The sequence below is a fragment of the Astyanax mexicanus genome, chromosome 8 (genome assembly GCF_023375975.1).
Source record: "Astyanax mexicanus isolate ESR-SI-001 chromosome 8, AstMex3_surface, whole genome shotgun sequence".
Classification (NCBI taxonomy): Eukaryota; Metazoa; Chordata; class Actinopteri; order Characiformes; family Acestrorhamphidae; genus Astyanax; species Astyanax mexicanus.
The window spans coordinates 30,452,607-30,473,574 of NC_064415.1; the positions used below are offsets into that span (position 1 = coordinate 30,452,607).

Here is a 20,968-nt window from a genome sequence, read left to right on the forward strand (position 1 = left end):
AAATAGCATCACATACAAACAATGTTTATTGATTAGTTAATTCCCCAGGACCTCCGTTCATTTTACACTCAGCCTGATGGACTGGCCTAAGTGTTCAGGCCTTCCTGCAATAAAAAAATGTACATCAGTGGAGTTCCTTCACCAGTTAGAATCATCTCTCTCTCTCTCTCTCTCTCTCTCTATCTCTCTCTCTCTCTTTTAAGAAGCCTGCCACTTTCTTCTCACAGATACATCACTGTGACAGTTTTACAGTCTCAGTGAGGAGTCCAGCTAATAGATGAGCTGTCTAATACCTTTATGGCCACTGAATGGTAAAATGAAGCCCATTTATACACATAGATGTGGAGCAAAGTGGCAAAGAAGGCTACTTTAGAAACTCTGAATACTGAATTATGCATTTAGCAATAGACTGAAGGTTATTCAGTTATTTAGGATGCATTAATAATAATAAACATGTAATGATACTTGTAATATACAGATCATCAGGTATTATTTGGATGGTGGGTCATTCTCAGCATTGCAGTGTACAAGCTGATCAGATACAGCAGTGCTGCTGGTGTTTTTAAACACTGTCTACTTTAAGTGTCCACTTACTGAACACTCTATTAGACACTCCCACCTACAGTAGCTGTTTCACTGTGTAGTTGTTAAGTTAGAGACAGAAGCTCTGAATCTGTTGCTGCACAGTTTGTGTCGGTCATCCTCTAGACCTTCATCAGTGGTCAGAGGACGCTGCCCACAGGAGCTGGATATTTCTGGTTAGTGTAATATTCTCAGTCCAGCGGTGACACTGAGGTGTTTAAAAACTCCAGGAGCACTGCTGTCTCTGATCCACCAGTCCTAGCACAACACACACTACTAACACACACCACCATTTCAGTGTCACTGCACTTTTGAGAGTGACTGACCACCCTGTGGGGTCCTGACCATTGAAGGACAGGATAAAAGGAGGATACAGAAACAGATACAGGACTACAGCCTGTAATCATTATAGAACTACAAAGTGCTTCTATGTGATCAGTGGAGCTGATAAGATGGAAAGTGAGTGTAGAAACAAGTAGATAGTTATAATATTTAATATACCTGTCTAATACAAATGCAGTAAAGTGAATAAAAGCAATAGTGTGGTAGATCAGCCTCATCTAAATGTTCTGTTCAAAAATGAATCACATATTTTAAGCTAAAAATGCAATTTGATGGTTAATACTTTTTGTTTTTAAATATTATACATTAGGCAGAACTCTAACTACCGGTAAAGGTACATCGATTTTTTTATATATATATATATTTTACAGATGAATAAAATGAATATTTTTGTAAAAAATGCAAAGCCTTTAGTATCCTTGAGGAACGTTAGAAAAACACTGCAAATGTCCTGTGCAGAAAAACACTGCACAGGACTGTATGCCATAAGCAACATTCCATTATCTTATTTTATATGTAATAATAATAATAATAATAAGAAGAAGAAGAAGAACAAGAACAAGAACAAGAACAAGAAGAAGAATTGTTTATTTTGATAATTAAAAAAACTGAATTATAACAAATTAGAAAAACAAAAAAACAATAATATGATGAGAATTTAATTCAATATAGTAAGCAATATATACAACATAATAAGTATCATAAGCAGTGCTTAGAACTGGAAAATATATCAATATTTTATCATATCATGATACATATTCTTATATAAATTTTGACAAAAAGAATAAGGAGTATATCGGTACTTAAAGAACACTGACCCAACTGCACATTTTGTTACAGAGAGTATTAAAAATATATTTTTAAATGGATGATGTGCAGCAAAACATAAATAAGAATCCCTGTTCTTTGCGTGCCAGAGCATTTGGACAGCAAAATATCAGAATCTGTCACTGCTAATGCATTTTGTATAATGATAAATACTGTATGCATCATAAAAATGTCTTTAACCTCAAACTGGTCTCAAAAGAAAAAAAAATCACAAACCACAAAGATTAAAACCTGATGGTTCTGCTTCCCAGTGGGAGTTGTTTTAATGCCTACCAACGGAGGCCAGCAGGACACCTTTAGATCCCATAAGAAAACCATCAAACTCGGGTCATGGGTCACCTGTCAAACCATTAGGATTGTTTACATTGTGGTATTACCCCACCAGGAAACACACAATTCCATTACTGACCACCAGGAACCAAAAGAAACCTTTAATGGGTTCTATGCTTTTCCCAGCAGGGCTGCGTACACCCAGATTCCTATTTCTTATCACTGACAGTCAATTGCATGAGAGACCCTCGGGAGAGATATATGGTGATGGTTTCTGTAATGTTTTACTCTGTGCTGAAATGGTTAGGTACATTACATCATTCTCAGCCTATTGCAATCAAGCTGCAGACAATAATAGCGCTGTTGTAAACAGTCCTAGAAATGTATATAAAAATAAAACTGAAGAAAATTTCCATTTCTCCTGAGTTAAATATAACCTGCATTTAGTAACACACGAGTGTGTGTATGTGTTATCATATAGAGCTGCAATAACTAATAGATAAAATCTATTAAACCAATTATTAAAATACTTGCCAACAAATTTATTAAAGGAGAAAGGTGTAAAATTGACTTTCGTTGCAGTAAAACATGATGAAGAGTACTAACCTTTGTTAAATAGCCCACCCTGCTCTCCCGCAGCTTTTCGAGATAGCTACAGTATTTTTGTGCTTAAAGTAGCTCCACATCTCCTTGGTAGAATCTGGAGGGCGCTCACATTTAAAACAAGGCATTAATAACTTTAAGAGTGCACAAGAAGCTTATTAAAAACCATTGTTTACAACCTGTAGCGTAGCCTAATCTCCGGCCGCCATCTTAAAGTAAAATCAGGATCAGTACAGTGATGGCGGGTGCCCAGAGATTAGGTTACGCTACAGGTTTTAAACCTGTTTTTTAATAGTTTTTTAAATTCCACCTTAAATGTGGTGGCTTGACCAGCAGTTTCAAAACAAGCTGTAGTTTTAGTCAAGCTAAAGTTAGCTAGTTTTCTGACTATTTTGATTTTGTGTGAAAGTGACGTGGAAGTTGCAGCCAATAACTCCTCATGTAATCACTAATAGTTTTAATTATGGAAGGTTGGGTGTTCTTCAACGTTAAAATGTGGTTGAAATATGGCCGAAGTAATGTCTGTTGACACAACATTGAAACAACATTTGAAGCTAAATGGTTGTGTAAATGTTGAAATTTTAACATTGAATCAACATAATGTCCTCAATCTTCTGCCTTTTGAATTAGCATTTTACATTTCATCACCATACAAAAAAAAACGGTTGGATGGAGGGATGAAAAAGTAGTTTTATTTCCATTTGCAGTAACCGATGTATATTCAGAGAGAGAGAGAGAGAGAGAGAGAGAGAGAGAGAATAGAAATATAGTTATTAATTTTTCATCATGGCATACAGTTTATTTTTTTTCCTTTGCCATATAATTTTAATCATCCAGAATGTAAGCTATGCTTTATTAAAGGTTCGTGTTAAAGGACGTTGAAACAACGTTGCCATATCAACCATAACATCAACGTTCATTTAACATTGAAATACCAGGTGTGTTCCTCATGAATAAAATCCTGGAAATCAATTTAGTTTTTTAATCCGATTAATAATAAATTATTAAAATCGACTAGCAAAATAATTTTTAGTTGCAGCCCTGGTGTCTTCTTCATCCACAGTGTGTGTGTGTGTTCAGTGGTCTAGAGATGTTCTGAACTACAGTATAATCACTCTCTGAGGCTGAGGAGCAGCTCTCTGGTACACAGGCGGGAGAGACTGACACGACTTCTGACCATACACCTGCTTAGACAAGCAGAGAGGGAGGCTGAGCTCCACCAATGGAGCGCGTCCCCCTGCCGGAGTGGGCGGGGCTTCTCCAGCCTGCCTGCCTGGGTTTGGTTGAGCCCGTGGCGGCGGGTGCGGGGAGGGGGGTGAGAGATCTGTTACAGTGGGAGCTGTAAATCAGGCAGAGCTACAGTAACGGCGCTCTAATTCGTTACCCTGTTGCGAAGTATTTTCGGCTAGTGGTCGGCGAGGGCGATACTACCGTCTCTCAGGCTCCCGTTTCGGGGAAGAGTCGAGTCGAAGCGAGTCGAGCGGAGCGGAGTCGAGAGTCGTTGAGCGAGGGAGAAGGAGAAGGAGGAGGACTAAACACCGGCTCGCTTTTATACAGTATTTCTTCCAGAGAGGCTCACAGTTTTAAACAGCAGCAGCAGGAGGCGGTGAGCGCTCACATTGGGACTGGAAATGTCTGAAAACAAGCCGAATGATGAGGCGAAGTTATCTACGACGGATAGAGTTGTTAAATGTGAGTATTTTACATGTAAACACACGCCCTGCTCTACAGTACAGGACGGGGCTGGGTGGCTTTTTTGGAAAGTGTGAAAGAGAGAGAGTGAGGGGCAGCAGAAAACACCTTTTTTTTTAAAACGCTAACCTCTAGCGTTAGTTAACCAACCCGCTGTGGGTTGTATCATTACAGCTGGCGTGTGGGTGCTCTGAGGGGTGTGTGTGAGAGTGTGTGTGCAGTAAAAAAGTCCTTGGTGTGGTAGTTAGTTAGATAATAGTAGTGATATTAATAATAATACTAATACTACTGGTCTGTTGAGAAGGAAAAGGGTGTTAGCCGGTGTTGCTGCTGCTGCTGCTGCGCTGCTGCTGCTGGTAAAAGTAGGAAGTAAAGGTAGTTATTACTGAGTTAGTGAGTCGACTCAGTCCGACACATTTACGGCACACATTTGTCTACATATCCACACCCTGTAGCAACACTTAATTAAGCACTAAACGGCTTCGTTTTGCTGCTTATTTCGTGTTCCAGTTGAAATACGAACTGGCGTCTGTTTAGTTTTCGCTACACGTCTCTGTGAGCGTGTGAACGTTTACTCGACGTAGCAAAGCTGGAGCGAAGCTGTTACTGAAAATAAAAAGCAGGGAGTCTAGTAGATTTAGGTTAAATACGCTCTGCTCTGCTCTGCTCTTCCTCTGTGTTTATTAATTTAATAATTGAATTATTTTGCAATTGAGGTCAGGTTAACTATTAGGTTAATTAGGTTAACTAGCTGCACAGTTTAGGTAACGTTAGTTAGGTAGTTAACATAGCTAGGTAACGGTAGTTAATTAGCTTAGCTAGCTAACTAGTTGCTCTATTGCAACTGCAATATTACCCCCTCTTTTTTAAAGCCCTAAACAGAGCCCACGCTGCGTTCAGCCGCTCTGGACATCCTGCAGGTTAGCTAGTAGCTGTGACAGGTTGTCCTGCTCCATGTTGTTTGGAAACAGTCCCTACAATCCCTTTCTGGGAAGAGACTCCCTTCCCTCACTGATGCCTGACTTTTAGGCGGTGTTTAGCTTAAGATTGGAACGGTGGTCTACTGGCCAGTGTAGGTTTTGGGTGTGATATGGTACAAAATATAGAGTAACACAATATTTGAAAAAACAAATGACTCAGGGCTGCAACTAATGATCAAGTTACTTTGGAAGTCAATAAATCTGTAAATTATTTTTCAGATTAGTCGATTAGCCACAGATTACTACTGCCATTCTCTCCATATCTACTTTTTCTGGGGTTGGCTCCTGTTCCTGGTTTTCTCTGTTGCTTCAAAACATAGAAACACCAGCTTAATGTGGTGAGATTTAAATGGGCATAAGGCTGGGGCTAAGCAATATGTCAAAAATCTCAGTCTATTACAATATTGTTCCTCATTTCGGTTTACTAGCAACAAAGTTTAGGTACCCTAGCTAAATAGATAGTTGCTTCAGTGCTGGTACCTTGAAGTATCTGCAGTATTAAAAAATGTTTTCCCCCCATTTTTTAAAGCCCTAAACAGAGCCCACCCTGCTTTCAGCCTCTCTGGACATCCTGCAGGTTAGCTAGTAGCTCTGACAGGTTGTGGTGCTCCATGTTGTTTGGAAACAGTCCCTACAGTCTCTTTCTGCTGCCTGACTTTTAGGCAGTGTTCAGCTTAGGATAGAAACAGTGCCCTACTGGCTAGTGTAGATTTTGGTTCTGATATGGTACAAAATATAGTGTATCACAATATATATATTTTTTCAAGTCATTGAATAAGCTAGGGCTTGACTTTGGAAGTCAATAAATCAGTCAGTTATTTTTCAGATAAGTCGATAAGCCACTGATTATTACTGTCATGGAAACAATAGAAACACCAGCTGAATGTGGTGGTATTTAAATGGTCATAAAACTGGGGCTGGGCAATACGTCAAAAATCTCAATATATCACAATATATTTCTTAATTTTGGTTAGGACTGTCACGTTAACCATAACATGCCACTGACATAATCCTACTGACAGCACTAAAGCTAGTTGCTTTAGTTTCAGTACATTGGAGAATCTGCAGTATTAAACAAATTGTTTCCCTTTTTTTAAAGACCTAAACAGAGACCACGCTGCGGTCAGCTTCTCTGGACATACTGCAGGATTGATGTGACAGGTTGTGCTTCTCCATGTTGTTTGGAAACAGTCCCTACAGTCTCTTTCTTTCTGGGAAGAGACTCCCTTCCCTCACAGCCCTTATACTCCTTATTCACTGAGTTTCTTTTGCCAGCACATTGATCAATTTGTAACTGCAGTGCTCCACACAATCAGTATTCTGTGTATGTGTAGTTATTTTTTGTAGTTTTGCCCTTTCCTTTTCTTTGAAAAGTAAAGCAAAAGTGCATTTGAGGTGGTTTAAAAAAGGTGGCAAAATGAGCAAAAACCTGCACAATTTGGTCTTTCGTTTTATTTTGAATGTTTAATTTTGTGTCGCATTTTGTGTCGACCATAAATTCTCATTTTGTGCATCCCCTAAATTGCACCCTCGAAAATGCTGAAAATATCCACAATATAATCAGAACGGTGTAGTAACAATTATGATAACAATACAATACTTTTCAATACAGTTTTATCACAGTACAGTAAAATATTGTCACACCTCTATATCAGCTGCTTGTTTGATGTTGTTTAGCTCATTTTCTAAGACCAGTTTAAGAATTCTGTTTTTAATGGCATTAGGGAAAAAATGGATCTCTGTAATCTTTATACCACTATTCCATTAGATTACATTTATATTTCTTGCTGGAGCAGAGTAGCTGTAGTGTAAGTAAGTGGCTCAGACTTTTTTTGGAAGATCTAGTTCTTGGACCTTTTATAGTTGTTATAGTCACAAACACCAGGTTTTGCTCACCTTTCTCATTAAGGGCTCATACGTTCACTCAGGTGCTACCAGATCAGAACTACACAGCTAACAGTGTCCCCTCTTCCTTGCCGACATGCTCTTCAGATAACACAGATACCCCTGCAAGCCTTTCCTTCGTCCCGGCGATGTTGTATAAGTGTGTCCTTCTGATATGAATTGATTGCTCTCATAAAGAAGCCCTCAGAGCTCTGATAAGTCAGTCACTCACCCTCATTCATTCCATCAGCTACATCTCTTCTCTTAGTACAGCTCTGTGGAGACAGAGCGCAAGCGAGAGAGCAAGAGCAATTTCCTCCTGCAGGCCGGGGGGCTGCGAAGGAGAGGGCTAGGAGTGAGTGCCTTTCGGAAGGAGTCCGGGCTTAAATATTTTACGAGATCATGGCACAATGTATCAACTTGATGGGGGAAATCTGCGTAATGGGTGCAGGGCTCCAGTAGCCCAGAGTGCTTAGCTCTGGTTGAAGGCTTCAAGGGGAGGGAAGGAAGCGAGGGGAAAGAAGTGCTGTGTTTTCTTTCTCACCTCATTAGCTGGGCTTGGTGTAATCTGCTGCTGTGAAGTAGTGGGTGTGTATGGGGGGAAAGTGGAAGCCATTTTGCTTGTCTATTTTTTTGGTTGAAATGGGACTCTCATAATGTAAAATGCATGTGTGTTCATCGTCTGTTATGCTTTAGAAAGACCATAACAATGTTTCGAATGTACATTTTGCTCTTTTTGCAGTTGTTTTAACTTCCATTCCCATTTCAAGAGAGCTTTTTGCCAAGTTTTTTTTTGTATTGATCAAGTCAAAGCTGGCAGCGCTAATGAGGAAAGTGCAGGTTCATTTGTTTAAAATGCTGCATCACTATTGGTACGTTATAATGCACTGTTTATTCAGCTGCCAGAGAAGCCTCTCGCTTGTTTACCTATCTTGTCTCCTGTATCTACAACACTGTCTGTCTCTCTTTTACACTCTCTCTCTCTCTCTCTCTCTCTCTCTCTCTCTCTCTCTCTCTCTCTCTCTATATCTCTCTTTTTAGTTCTGGCTGCTCCCTGGCTTTGCCATACACTCTCTCTCTCTCCCTCTCTCTCTGTCTCTCTCTCTCTCTCTCCCACTTTTTTTTTCTGTGTTTACAGACCGCTGCCACTGCCTCTACTATATGCAGGCGAAATGTACCAGGTCGTTTGTTTTCACCTCTCTCTGCATATGTATGCAGTCTCATCCCCAGCATGGCTGCAGGGATAGTTTCAGCTCGCTTTCTTCCACAGGAGCTCGATTTGCTCCTGCAGTTCGGCATTGATGTGCGAGAGATTTCTTTAGTAGCTTCTCCCGGCACACATCGCTGAATTGCAGCACTCTATTATCTGTCAATCTAGCCATGCTGCGGAGGGCTGAAGTGTTCAGTAGAGTGTCCTTCGTTTCTTAAATGATCTTAGCAAGGCAAAGCTGTTATGCAATGCGTGATCTGTGAGTTTCTTCAGTCTCCCTTTCAAAGACAAGACCTTCTCCGTATGCTAATAGAGCCTTTATGTGGTCTGAGCAGCGAGTGAGCAAGAGAGACAGAAAAATAGGTGAATGTATGGATGGATGAACAGGTAGACCCACAGACAGCATGACTGCTGCAGTTTAGTCCACAGGTGTGGCCCACTAACAGCCGAAATCGTGCTTGTCAGGCCTGTCGTTCACTCGGATGTAATATATGTTTGCTCTCTATGGAAGGGTGGATATTACTGCAGGGCAGCCAGATCCCACTGAGGACAGAGGATTTGATTTAATATTGAGCTTCAGTGCTAACAGATTAGGATTCTGTTTCAGATGGATGAGGCCACAGATATCTTGTTCTCAGTTGTAAGAACAGTGGGATGTTTGGTGTTTTATTGATGCAGTTTTATATGTGGCGATTGCAGCATTTCTCTACAGTAATAAGAGTCAGTCATCTCACACTTATCCAGGGGATTTCTGGTTTCTGGTTTTGTATTCACCGAAAAAAAACATTAGGGAATTTTTTTTTTAATGAAATGCATACCAGCTGTTTTATTACACAGATAGCATAATTAGTCCTGCTTAGTTAGATTCGTGACACATTATAAATAAAAATAGGTACTAAAGAGTTTTGATTGCATTTTTAAAATGCTAAGAGCATTTTTCTGCATTTCATCAGTATTATAAATTAGTATCCTATGTATTGTTTATAGGTATGTTAATTATACTCTTTTTTTTTTTTTTTTTTAAAGAGAGATAGGCCAGCTGGAACATTTGCCATTTTTTACAGGTATTTTTGTATTGATCAAGTCAAAGCTAGCAGTGCTAATGCTGGTTAATTCATCTAAAATGCTGCATCAAATCTTGTCATAGTGCAACATTATATAGTTGCTTATATAGAGGCTTATTTATACAGTCTTATACCTCTATACCTATATGAAAATGCCTATTTCAATAGTTATATAAGTCTGTCTATGAGTCCTTTAAGAGGACGCTTCAGAGTCAAAAACATCTGACAACAACCAATGACATGTGAAACACCACCACTGCCATGTTGAAGAAGAAACTCAGGAAACTGCAGGAAAATAAACTTATGGCAAAACATTTTTACACAGTTAACAGCCATTTCTGATGTCTGCTTTAACATAAGTACACTGTCAGAACCTCCTCCACAATCAGCATGTTTTTTGTCAGATGTTTTTGACACTGAACTGCCCCTACATTTTTCAGTAGTATTTCTCTGTTCCTTTAAAGAATGTGCCCAAATGTGATCAAAATTGATTTAGAGTACAGACAGAAGGCTTTGTTCATGTCCAAATCTATATCCATATCTGAATTTGTATATTGTTGAGCATAAATGAACATTAATATAGAGAGCAGCATCTGTTTCAATATGCTACATGAAACATGGCAAACGTGCCAACTGCATAATGCTGCACAGTCAGTAATATTTTTTTCTTGTAAAATTGTGTAATATTACTCCACACTGTAAGTTTACTTCTGATGCTGATTCTGTAACTCTACGCTTGTCAGCAAATGCATGTATTTGTACTGCTTTAAATACCTCAATAATACTTGATAATTGTGATATCGTCTGTTGTGTTTATTTGTATGTTTGTTCACATATGTAACAGTGAACATTTTTTTTATTTTAGCCATTCAAGCAATACCAGACCAATGCTTCAATAAGTGTCACTGCATACACATTTGTATGTGTGGACTGCAAGCTATGATTAATTAAAATGTATTGTTTTTATCAATATGTCAGTGGCATTTAATTGTCTTAGAATGATAAACTGTGATGATCTCATCAATTTAAACTGTGTCATTGAACAGCTATATGTAGTCTCTTAAAGATGTAATAGAATATATTGTAATAATATAAACTAGGGTTATTTAATATAGCGTCTCTCCTTAAGCAGAAGCTTGCTATTTTCTCTTGTACTGTAGGGATGTATTTTAGGGGGAATAGAATGGCCTTGCGAGCGGTGCAGTGATTGCTCCACCTGAGGTATGGCAAACGGAATCCCAGCTGCGCCGTGTGCCATCTGCGATCTCACCACACTGGCACAGGAACGTGTGTAGCCTTGGCCCTGGCATTCTAATAACGCTGAGGCTTACTCTTGGGAATTGTTTACCAGGAAATTTAGAGAAGGGAACTAATTGAATTAGTTAATAAAAGACACAGACGTCTTAATTGCCTCTCTCCTCGGCCAAGCTGTGAGGATGACGGGATCAGTTTGTGATCCCATCAGCCAGACCCAAATAATCAGAGCTGATTACGCTGCTACTTACTCTGCAGCTCGGCTCAAGCAGCATCAGATGGTCTATTTTTTTCCCCTCTTTTCTTTCCCTCAGCATGCGGTCCGCTAAACAGCAACAGGGAGCCATTGTCTGTGTATGTCGCACTGCAACCGTAGACTGATAGCATGTGACATTTGACTTTTGAAGAGAGGCCCCGCCACAGTGCTGAGTGAGGACGGGGTGGCCGGGGTGGTGTTTGATCCCTGCTGAGTAATTTTTAGAAGCAGTACTTTTAAGTAATGCCACATACTTCAACCCCAAGCTTTCCTCAAAGAGAGAACCCCCTCTTGTTTACTATGTTAAGCTGTGTGTGTGTGTTATGCCTTATGCCACACCCACAGACATGCCACAAGCTCATGCTGGCCCGTTTCGCTGATTACCAGTGACCAATGTATATTTTAAGGTAGATTGGGCTTCTTATTGTTTTTTGTTGTACACTTTAAAGAACTATACGTCAACTCTTCCTTCCTTTCGAACTAATTAAGACTTAAGACTGTGAGTTATCAAATATAACAAAAAGTTTAGCAATATCTTCAGAAGATATGTTTATTAAAAAAAAAAAAAAATGCAACAGCCTGGACCTTTTCTTTGCACACACTGCTTCCAAGTCAATCTACTGAAAAAGACACGTTTTTCAGCATTTCTCTGCACATACCCTCTTAACAACTCTCCTTAAATTACTCTACCTTCATAATCATCTGTAGACTAACATGCATAGAGAAAGCTGCTCAGTGCCCTGTATTGCTGTGGAAAAAAAGTGTAAGAAAAAGCAGGAAAGTTAACACGTTGAAAGTGCTTTTCCAAAATGGAGAGAATGTTTATATGTTAAATTGTTTGAGTGGCAGATTTTACATAAAGAAAACTCATAAAGTAGGTACATTTTTATTGTTTAAGGCCTCTTCAAACCTAGTACATTTTCTTCAGGCAGAAATGAAGTGTTTGTTTCTCTCAAAATATTGGAACCCTTACACCAATTTTGAAATTGTTGGACCTTCTGTCCTATGCAAATATGGCCAGAAACTCATTAGATTTTGTGAATGTACACTATTTCTGTTTCTTTGCTGTTTGTCTGCTTTGCTTTTGCTAATTTCCCTACAATTGTGCATTACAGAAGGAAGCTATACCTCTAAAATTCTTACAGTAATTTCCCAGCTGTTCAGCTCTGCTCGACCTCCACATTTTTAGAGGCATTCCATTTAAGCCTTTCTGTTCTCAACAAGAAGAGCTGTTCTGTTCTGTGCAAGTTTTAAAACTTGCGTTTGACAGCAGGCCTTCAGTTTTTAACTTTTTGAAAGACATAAATACAGGTATTATATATATATATATATATATATATATATTCATCTTCAAAACTTAATATGCATTTTTGCCTGTCTCCTTGAGATGGATGCAGTACTACTCAAATGCTATGACTAACACAGGTAGTGACTGATAAACTCATGGTAGCTCTTTGCAAAAAAACAATTGGATAGCAATACATTCAACAGCAGCTATAATTTCACTAGCGAAAATCTAAATTCCATCATGTGCAGCATCACATATCAGAGAGGGGAGTTTGTTGCTTGCTTTTACTGGACACCACTACTACATTAAAATAGTAGATTTGTAGAGTACATGGGTAGTGATATATACTAAAAGAGATTTTCAAGGTATGCTTTGTGTTTATGGCTGAGAATGAAAGACAACTAAAAGGGAAACACTGATTCCTGTTTTGAGTAGTTATGTTTATCTTCTTCTAACCGCAAGAGGTCATGTTGATTGAATCTTGACAAACATGCCTTTTATTTTATTTTATTTCATTTTATTCAAGTAGCATTTTCAATTCCAAAGCCTACTAATGGCCTTACAGCCACAATCAATACTTTTGACTTTCTCATTTACTCAAGTAGGAACCTATTTTGCTATTCCATGAATGTTTGATGGCTTACTTTACAGCATGCAATTAGCTAAACATGCTGATTGTGGTTTTAAGTGTTTTTGAGATGGATGAACAAAGAAGCAAATCAGTAGCCGTTATTTTTCCTGCCTTTTGTAAGAGGACCTGCAGGAGTGTAGGCTTTATCTTGTTCACCGCTGTGTTGCTGTAGGTAGTTTGTGAGAGTTGGCTCATGCATGCGAGCGAGAGCGTTGAGGTGGGCAGGCGTTTGGTTGGCTTTATGTTCAGTGACAGGACAGTCTCTCAGCATGGCAAGTCACAGCGTGTTTGGGTGTGGAGAGTGGCAAGAGCACGGCGGGTGAGAGTTTGTAACAATGGCACTTCTGTCAGAGCCGAGGGAGAAAACGAGAAGAGCCAGGGAGTCGGGGGAGAGTAAAGTTTTGAAGGGCCAGAGACGAGAATGCAGAGAACGAAACGAGCAGAAACCGGAGTCTGAGAGAGAGAGAGAGAGAGAGAGAGAGAGAGAAAGAGAAAACGAGAGGGGGAGGACAGTAGCTTAGCTCTGACACCTTTACTTTTTAACCACACTCCTACTGACTGGGTACTCGCTGTGAGAAACATCATCTCGTTATTGTGAATGTATGTAGTGTGTAGTGGAGGTTGTCACTACTCTAGAACACTGAACCACACTATATATTGAGAACGACATTTAGAACAAATATACAGACTGTAAATGCCAGTAACCTGTGAGTGTTAAATACAAAGTAACAAGCAGCTGATTGGATGTCATTATTTTATTCTGTGATAAGCTTTTTCCTATTGTTTGATTCTCTACTCAGTACATACTGGCTATATATGGAAACGGCTAATTTTGAAAGCATTGAAATCAATCATATTTACTTTTTTTTTTTTTTAAAGAGGCACAATACGGGACAATCAAAACCAATGTGTGTATATAATGACAATATATATAGTATTGAAAATGCTATTTTTCTCTTGATAGTGGGCTTATAGTTAGAAAGCTAAAAATGTACCTGTCACAATAGGCCTGTCACGGTTAGAATTTTTTGTGGACAATATATCGTCCCAAAAATGATTGTGATAAACCATAGTATTGCATTAATTTAAGACCATTTAAGAGTCACTGACATAATTATTATAGAATAGCATAACAAAGCAATAATACTCTTTTAATGTCAACATTTTAATTATATATTAATCATATTTTGGTAAAATATATCGTTTTATCTTCACCTACTTCAGTCTACACTGTGTGTATGGAATCGAAGTTATTGAAGCATTGGTCATGGTATGACTGGCAAAAAATCTCATCTCATGTCCATTTATTGGACTATAAGCCCATAATGTAATTATGCAGTGTACAATGCACATACTGTGCTCTTAATGTGTAAACAGCATGAAGCAGCTAAGACAGCATTAGTTCGTATCAGTATATTATTTGGCATATATATTAGATTTAAACGCCTTATCAGAGGTTTAGCTCAATTAAAAAGAAGTATATTTAAAAGCTGGGTCCTATAGAGACCAGGTCACGTTCTCACCACAAGCAAACTGCTCCGTAAAAAAAAAAAAAATAGTGCAATGGGCGGGGCAGATTATGGTGGAAGTTGGGCACAAACTTGGTGCCGTAATTAATTGCATAAAAAAAATAATAGCATGTTACTAATTCCAAATTAATTGCGTGCATTGATGCTATAACGTTGGCGGCCCTAATCACAATACACAAATTATGGGAGGAATTATGAACTATATGGAACAATGTACAACAGAGTGATTAGCTTAAATGCTTGTGTGTCTTTTAACACACATACACCGAATGGAATACTGCCTCAGTTGGAATGAGCTGGAGTTGCAGTGTTCTAAATTAGCCATAAACTGCCATACATTAGAACAGTTTTTCTACTGTTAATATGTTTAGGTAGAACACAGTGTGAGTACTCTTTAATTCTAAATGTATATAAAAAAAACTGTAAGGAGTAAAGAAAGATTTTAAAATAGTCAGTAAAAGTAAACTAATGATTTATTTGGTATGGTCAAGCACAGAAATGTTAGAAATGAACCTTAAGTGGACCATCTCAGAATATATTCCGATTCATATCACATGTAATGGAAGGGAATGTTAAAGGCGGGGAACTGTCATTGTGATCTTTTGTTGTTCTATGGTAAATATTGTGATATATAAAATACAGGAAATCACCAGAATTGTGCAGCTTTACTGAGTAATGTTATATTCTACTGTATTTTGGCCATATTACCCTCTTTCCTACTGTGTGCAGTGATTGACTGGCTATAGCTGAACACAACCAGCATTCTCTCTTTCTCAGGCCAGCCACAGGCGGGCGGTGGCAGGACACCCTGCAGAACAGGCGCACACAGTACGGCTTTTTGTCATCTTCTCCCACGCGGAGCGAGTTTTCGCCCGCTAGCACTCCAGTGGAGTAGCAGAAAGCGATCCGTCTTTCATCCTGTTCTTGACCTCAGACGGAATTTGTGAGGACTTTCCCGGAGGTGCTGCATGACCAGCCCAGGGGCACTTCAGAGAGAGGAGGTAGTGTCCATCTGTTCAGCCTGGCGCTGCACGGGGAGAGCCGGAGTGTGTGACAGAAATACGGATGTACACATGCAGGCTGAGCGCAGGCAAAGACAAAGCAGCCTGTCAGAAACACAAAGAACCTCCCAGGTGCTTTTACTGCTGCTGCTTCACAACCAGCGTTCCCTTTGTTGTTGTTGTTGTTTTTCCAAGATTGTCTCCAAAAAAGGATTTTTTTTTAATTATTATTATGAGCTTACATAAGTTTAGGTCTGTCCCGATAACTAACTATTTATCTTTGGACTGTGTATTTGTGTATATGCAAGAACTTGACAATACGATTCAATGCATATCATGCTGCAGGTGTTACGATTCAATATATCTTAATATATTGCAAAACTTAAAGCAAAGTGATATATTGTGATTGTTTAAATCCAATTTTTAGGAAGAATATCGTAGTATGAATAACATTACCTTTATAAAATCTCTAATAAAGAAAGGTTTAACAACCGAGTAGAACACTAAATGAATGAACTTACATTTGCATTCGGCAGCCAATCGCACACAGCGTACTCTTAACTGAAAATAAAACACCCACCTTGAGGACTCAAACGCTAAGGAGTTGACTCAGTACATATCTGAACATAGAAACTCCACCCAGATATGGACTTAAACCTGATACCTCGGATTATAAAGCGCATTATGAGACACTAGAAAGGAACAGGGGTGTTGCCATGTTTTCCTTGTAATTCAGCAGGTCTCGTCACTGGGTGGTGGTGGTGCAGGGGGTGTAACTAATTTATGTGCAGCTAAGCTAAGTAAATTCTAAAAAGTTAAAATAAACGCTGGATGTTAATCTATACAGATTTATTTTCTGAAAACTGTTTATTTGGTGAATAAAGTGCTACACTAAGGAACCCTGAATGCTCTGATGAGGTGATACTAGCTAGCAGTTCATCCCACGTATCTTGTTTTAACACAGTGAACACGCAGATTACAGTCCTATATACGCACCTCTGAATAGCGAAAGAGTTAGCGCTTAGCGTGGCTGGCGGCTGATGCTAATGCTGCTCCAGCAGTGCCAGCTGGGGTTAGCAGCAGACTACAGGCCGATAATGCTCACCTATGAACGGCAAAAGAGCTAGCGCTATGCGTGGTTAGCAGCTAATGCTAATACTGCTCCACCCTCAGTGTTGGAGAAACTGCACTGAAACTCCTGTATAAGTGGCTTTACTGCTTCTTAATACCTGACTGGTAGAATTCATACATATGGCGTACCACATTTATAATGCGCACTTTTGATTTTTTGGAAAATTAAAGGATTTTAAGTGTGCTTTATAATGCAAAAAATACATGAATTATCAAGACAATAGCTATAATTAGTAGTCTTTGAAGTCTTTTTTAGCTGATCAACCTTTCAGTAGAATCTGTCACTTCAGAGCTGATGAGAGATGAGGAGAATACATTTGCTCACCATCAGTGTGTGAGTGTTTTTTTATTTTTTTTAAAAGGCCTACAGTGTGAGCTACAGTCCTGTAGTCTGACATAGATTACGCAAATTGGTTTACCGTGTTGCTATTTATATATTCTACTTCAAAGTATTTTGGCTAGACAGCAAAGTAGTATTTGATAAAAGCTGCTGCAGAGGATGCTTCACTTGTCAGAATACTGTATACAGTGTACTGTAGGCTATTACTGAGAGACATGCTCATGAAACATGTGTTTCCTTCCTCTATTTCAGTGCTGTGACTTTGACTTAAAGCGCTTCACTCGCCTAGATGCACTGATGTGAGACATACCATCTGGCCAAACTTAAGGGCGGGTTAGTGGAGTGTTGAGTTGAGTTTGAGGACAGTATAGTGTAGAGAAGTGTTAGGAGATGTGACCCCAGATCAATCAGTTTCATGGTTTTGTTGAATAATTTACTTACAGTAGCTTGATATAAATGTGGCTTTTTATGTACATATATTTATTTCTAAAGTTTAATGCTAGTAATGCCCCCAACACCAGGAAATTCTACAAAAGTACCTCAACTAACAGATGGCTGTGCTGAACAAAATCAAACTAGTGACACAATTGATGAAGGAAAAGTTGATAGAAGTAATAAAAGAGAGCAATTTTTCGGTACAAGCTGCTTAAGTTCCTTATTTAGTTTCCATGGTCTAAATTGGAAGGGGTGATTCATGTGACTTCACATGTGGTAGCATGTGTAAGATTGTGTTGGCTTTTTGGAGTATTACAGTTCATTTTATACAGGCTCATATATAAACGTTGTAACCATGACTGCTCTATACTTCTTCTCCGAAATTTCGAATCCCGGTCATGCAGCTTGCCAGCAGCTGCCAGAGCCCTGAGAGAGCACAATTGGCCTTGCTTTCTCCAGGTGGGTAGATGGTGCTCTTTCCCCACATCACTCCTAAGCTGAGTGGCAGCTGAATAAGAGAGGGGCAATTGGCCTAGATAAATTAGGAGAAAAATGTTAAGTAAATAAATATATATAGATATATATTAAATCTTAAAGTGAAACTGCATCAGTATGAAAGAAATGAGCTGATACCAATGTTCCACATTTTTCTTAAACACAAAAATGTGGAAATACTAACTTCATCCAGCACTTCCTTGATGCTACTGATTGATGAATGCACACACACACACACATACACACAGTCAAACAGCACAAAAGAATGCATGGTATCCTGTTATTTGAGCTGAAGGGTTAATGTTTCATACCCAACCATTTCTGTCGAGCATTAGCCTTGAAATACTGAAATAGAGAGAGAGAGAGAGAGAGAGAGAGAGAGAGAGAGAGAGAGAGAGAGTGTGTTTGTGTGTGTGTGTCTATAAACAATGACTGGGATGCTCCAACGGCAGCTGCTCACTAAACAAATAGTCAAGTGATGCTGAACACCAGTGTAAGTCAAATATGACAGGTAGTTTGATCGCTGTTATGGATGTTTATTTAACGTGCCTTGGCCTCGATTTGCAAAAAATTAAAAATAAATTGCGACCAAAAATATTCAGCCGAAAATCTCAAAAAAGAAAGGACAACAAATAATTTACACTCAACAATGATTAATTCATCTTATTCTTATCACATTGTTTGCTTTTTATCCCTCTGTATACAGTGTGTTTATTGAGTAAGGGAAAAAAGCTGGCAGACAGCCAGATAGGTTTAAGTTCATTTTTACATGCTATGCTAAGCTCCGCATCACTTATCACACTTGGTTTCATTTTACTGTCTGTTTGCCAGCTGAAAGATGTGAGCTGTACAGGACATGGATAGTAGAAGTGAAGCCTTGCTTAAAATGTCTTTGTTTACCTAAAGTCTGGCTCTAAATTTTACTCATTGCAGGGACTTGTGTAGCTCTACGGAGGTACATTCATGACTGAAATTGCACTACTAAACTTTTGAGTTGAGTTACACTGCTAAGGTAAATATATTGCACTTGTTATGTGTGCTAGGGGATGTTGTCATAGTAGTGTTTGGTAAATATATTTTTAAAATAATATTTTATTTATTTTTATTTTTATTATATTTTTTGGCTGGGTAATGTAGTCATTAGTGTAAATAAATGACAACATTTATGAAGACCTATGTAAAATCATAGTTTGAATCTCGGTCATGCAGCTCGCCATCAGCAGCCGGAGCCCTGAAAGAGCACAATTGACCTTGCTCTCTCCCCAAATCACTCCAACAGGTTATGTCTGTCGGCACAAGGCATCTGTGAGCTAATGTATCAGAACCGAGTCGCTGCGTTTTCCTCCGAGCGTTAGCGCTGTGATGCTACTCGGTAATGCTACATCAGCAGCAGTTCGAAAAGAGGTGGTGGCTGACTTCACGTGTATTGGAGGAGGCATGTGCCAGTCTTTACCCTCCTTTTGTTGAGGCATCACTTGAGGTGATACTTGTGATACAGCTGGCTAGAAGCTGAATAGGTGGCAAAATTGACTAGATAAAAAAAACTAAAACAAAACAATGTTTATTATTTGTCCTTTTCATTTCATTTTGGTCCATTACAACTTATTTCACTGGCCTGCATTTTTCTGGCAAATTGTCAAAACATAATCTTCCTAATATCTTGTAACTGCTGCGGGCAGCAGTGTGAAAAAAAAGAGACGCGCCATTATTTTCATTAGGTGTGAAAATGTGTGCCAACGTGTGTATTTCAGAGTTCAGAGTCTCTCGGCGATGCTTGGTGCCAAAAGAGCTGCGTGTTGGGATCAGTTGCTGTAGCGCACACGCACTCTCACACTCACTAATACTACATTAGTGAGCGAAGCCACAGCCTTCCACCAGCTCTTATTAGCTTAGCACAGGTTGCGGATTTGGGACAGAGAAAAGCGGCTAACCTGCTCAGCTTATGGCCCGTATAAGTGGATCAGAGGAGCTTGACTTCAGGGAATGTAATGGAATCTGCTTCTCGGGGCTAGCTAGCATGCTAGTCCGCAGCGCTGGAGGCTAATTCTGGGGGAACAGGACTCCATGCAAATGACTCCTGAGGAAGCTGGAGAAAGCTGGACGCTGGCTCCGCTGTTGACGAGTGTCAGAAGACTAGCTGCTCTTTTACAGCCGGTCCTGCTCATGCAAATGACTTCAGAGGAAGCTGGGCTCAATGCAGCCTGTGTGAAACACCACTTTGTCTACTGTTAAATGGGCTCATGCCATTGTGTGGCTCTGACCTCTATCAGTAGGCTGTGTATGTGTGTGTGTGTGTGTGTAACACACACACACACACACATGCACACATACACACACATACACACAACCTTTTATATTGTTGCCATGCCACCAGCAGACTGCATTACCACTGTTTGCCCAAGTGACTCTTAAATCCAGCTTTACCGAGCCATTACTGCTGCTGCTGCTGCTGCTGCAAACTGCACATGCACCTTGCACCTTTTGCAAGATGTACAGTAAGAGCAAAGCACGAGAGGATTAGGCCTGTGTTCCAGCTGCCTTTCTGCTTTTGATGCTGGTGCTCCACAGGGCCTCAGATGAAAAAAGACTGAAACGCAATAGTTGCTCCACTTATGATTAAAAGCCGTTTGTGCCCTTTTTGAACCTATTTGTATGGTGCATTTGTTGCATTATGGGCGAGCAATAAGGCTGAGTTCATATTACCAGGATGGCACACAGGTTTCTGTTTCCTTTATTTCCTCCCGTCATAAGTACTGACATGCTGACATCAGAACACATGCGTGTTTCTGGCTAATTCTCAATTCTCAGATAGAGCCCTTGATTCAAGTATGTGACGTATGAAAAATTGTAAATCGGTAGTTTCATGACTGGCGTATTTTGGGTGTACAGTATAATATAGGATTGGTACTCTTTGTTTCTTTCAGGTGGTTGTCTCAGTTTCTGAGTTATTTCAGTACTGTTGTCTTATACAGCATACCTTTATGTCTCAGTGTGGATTAAAACATTGTCGTAAATGCAGGGAGGGAAATCTTAGTTCTTAAAAATATCTTTTGAGGGAACGTACGGTTCCACGTTCTGTTTTGTTTAATTACTAGAGGTTGCAATCCCGCTAGTGCAGACTAAAGAACCAGTGGGCGTAAGCAAAGGGAGGAG

At 39.4% G+C, this 20,968-nt stretch overlaps 1 protein-coding gene across 4 annotated transcripts in view; it reads left to right on the forward strand.

Moving 5' to 3' along the window:
* The first annotated feature begins 3,919 nt into the window (after window positions 1-3,919).
* LOC103021658 (protein phosphatase 3 catalytic subunit alpha) overlaps window positions 3,920-20,968 on the forward strand; it is a 155,947-nt gene continuing 138,898 nt past the window's right edge. For 2 of the 4 annotated variants that reach the window (XM_022678224.2, XM_022678223.2), the window contains exon 1: window positions 3,921-4,317. In XM_022678224.2, the coding sequence (XP_022533945.1) occupies window positions 4,257-4,317 (61 nt within the window). In that variant the 5' untranslated portion in view covers window positions 3,921-4,256. Of the gene's footprint in view, window positions 4,318-20,968 lie in introns of all 4 variants that reach the window. The other 2 variants (XM_022678222.2, XM_022678225.2) reach the window with 2 other exon arrangements.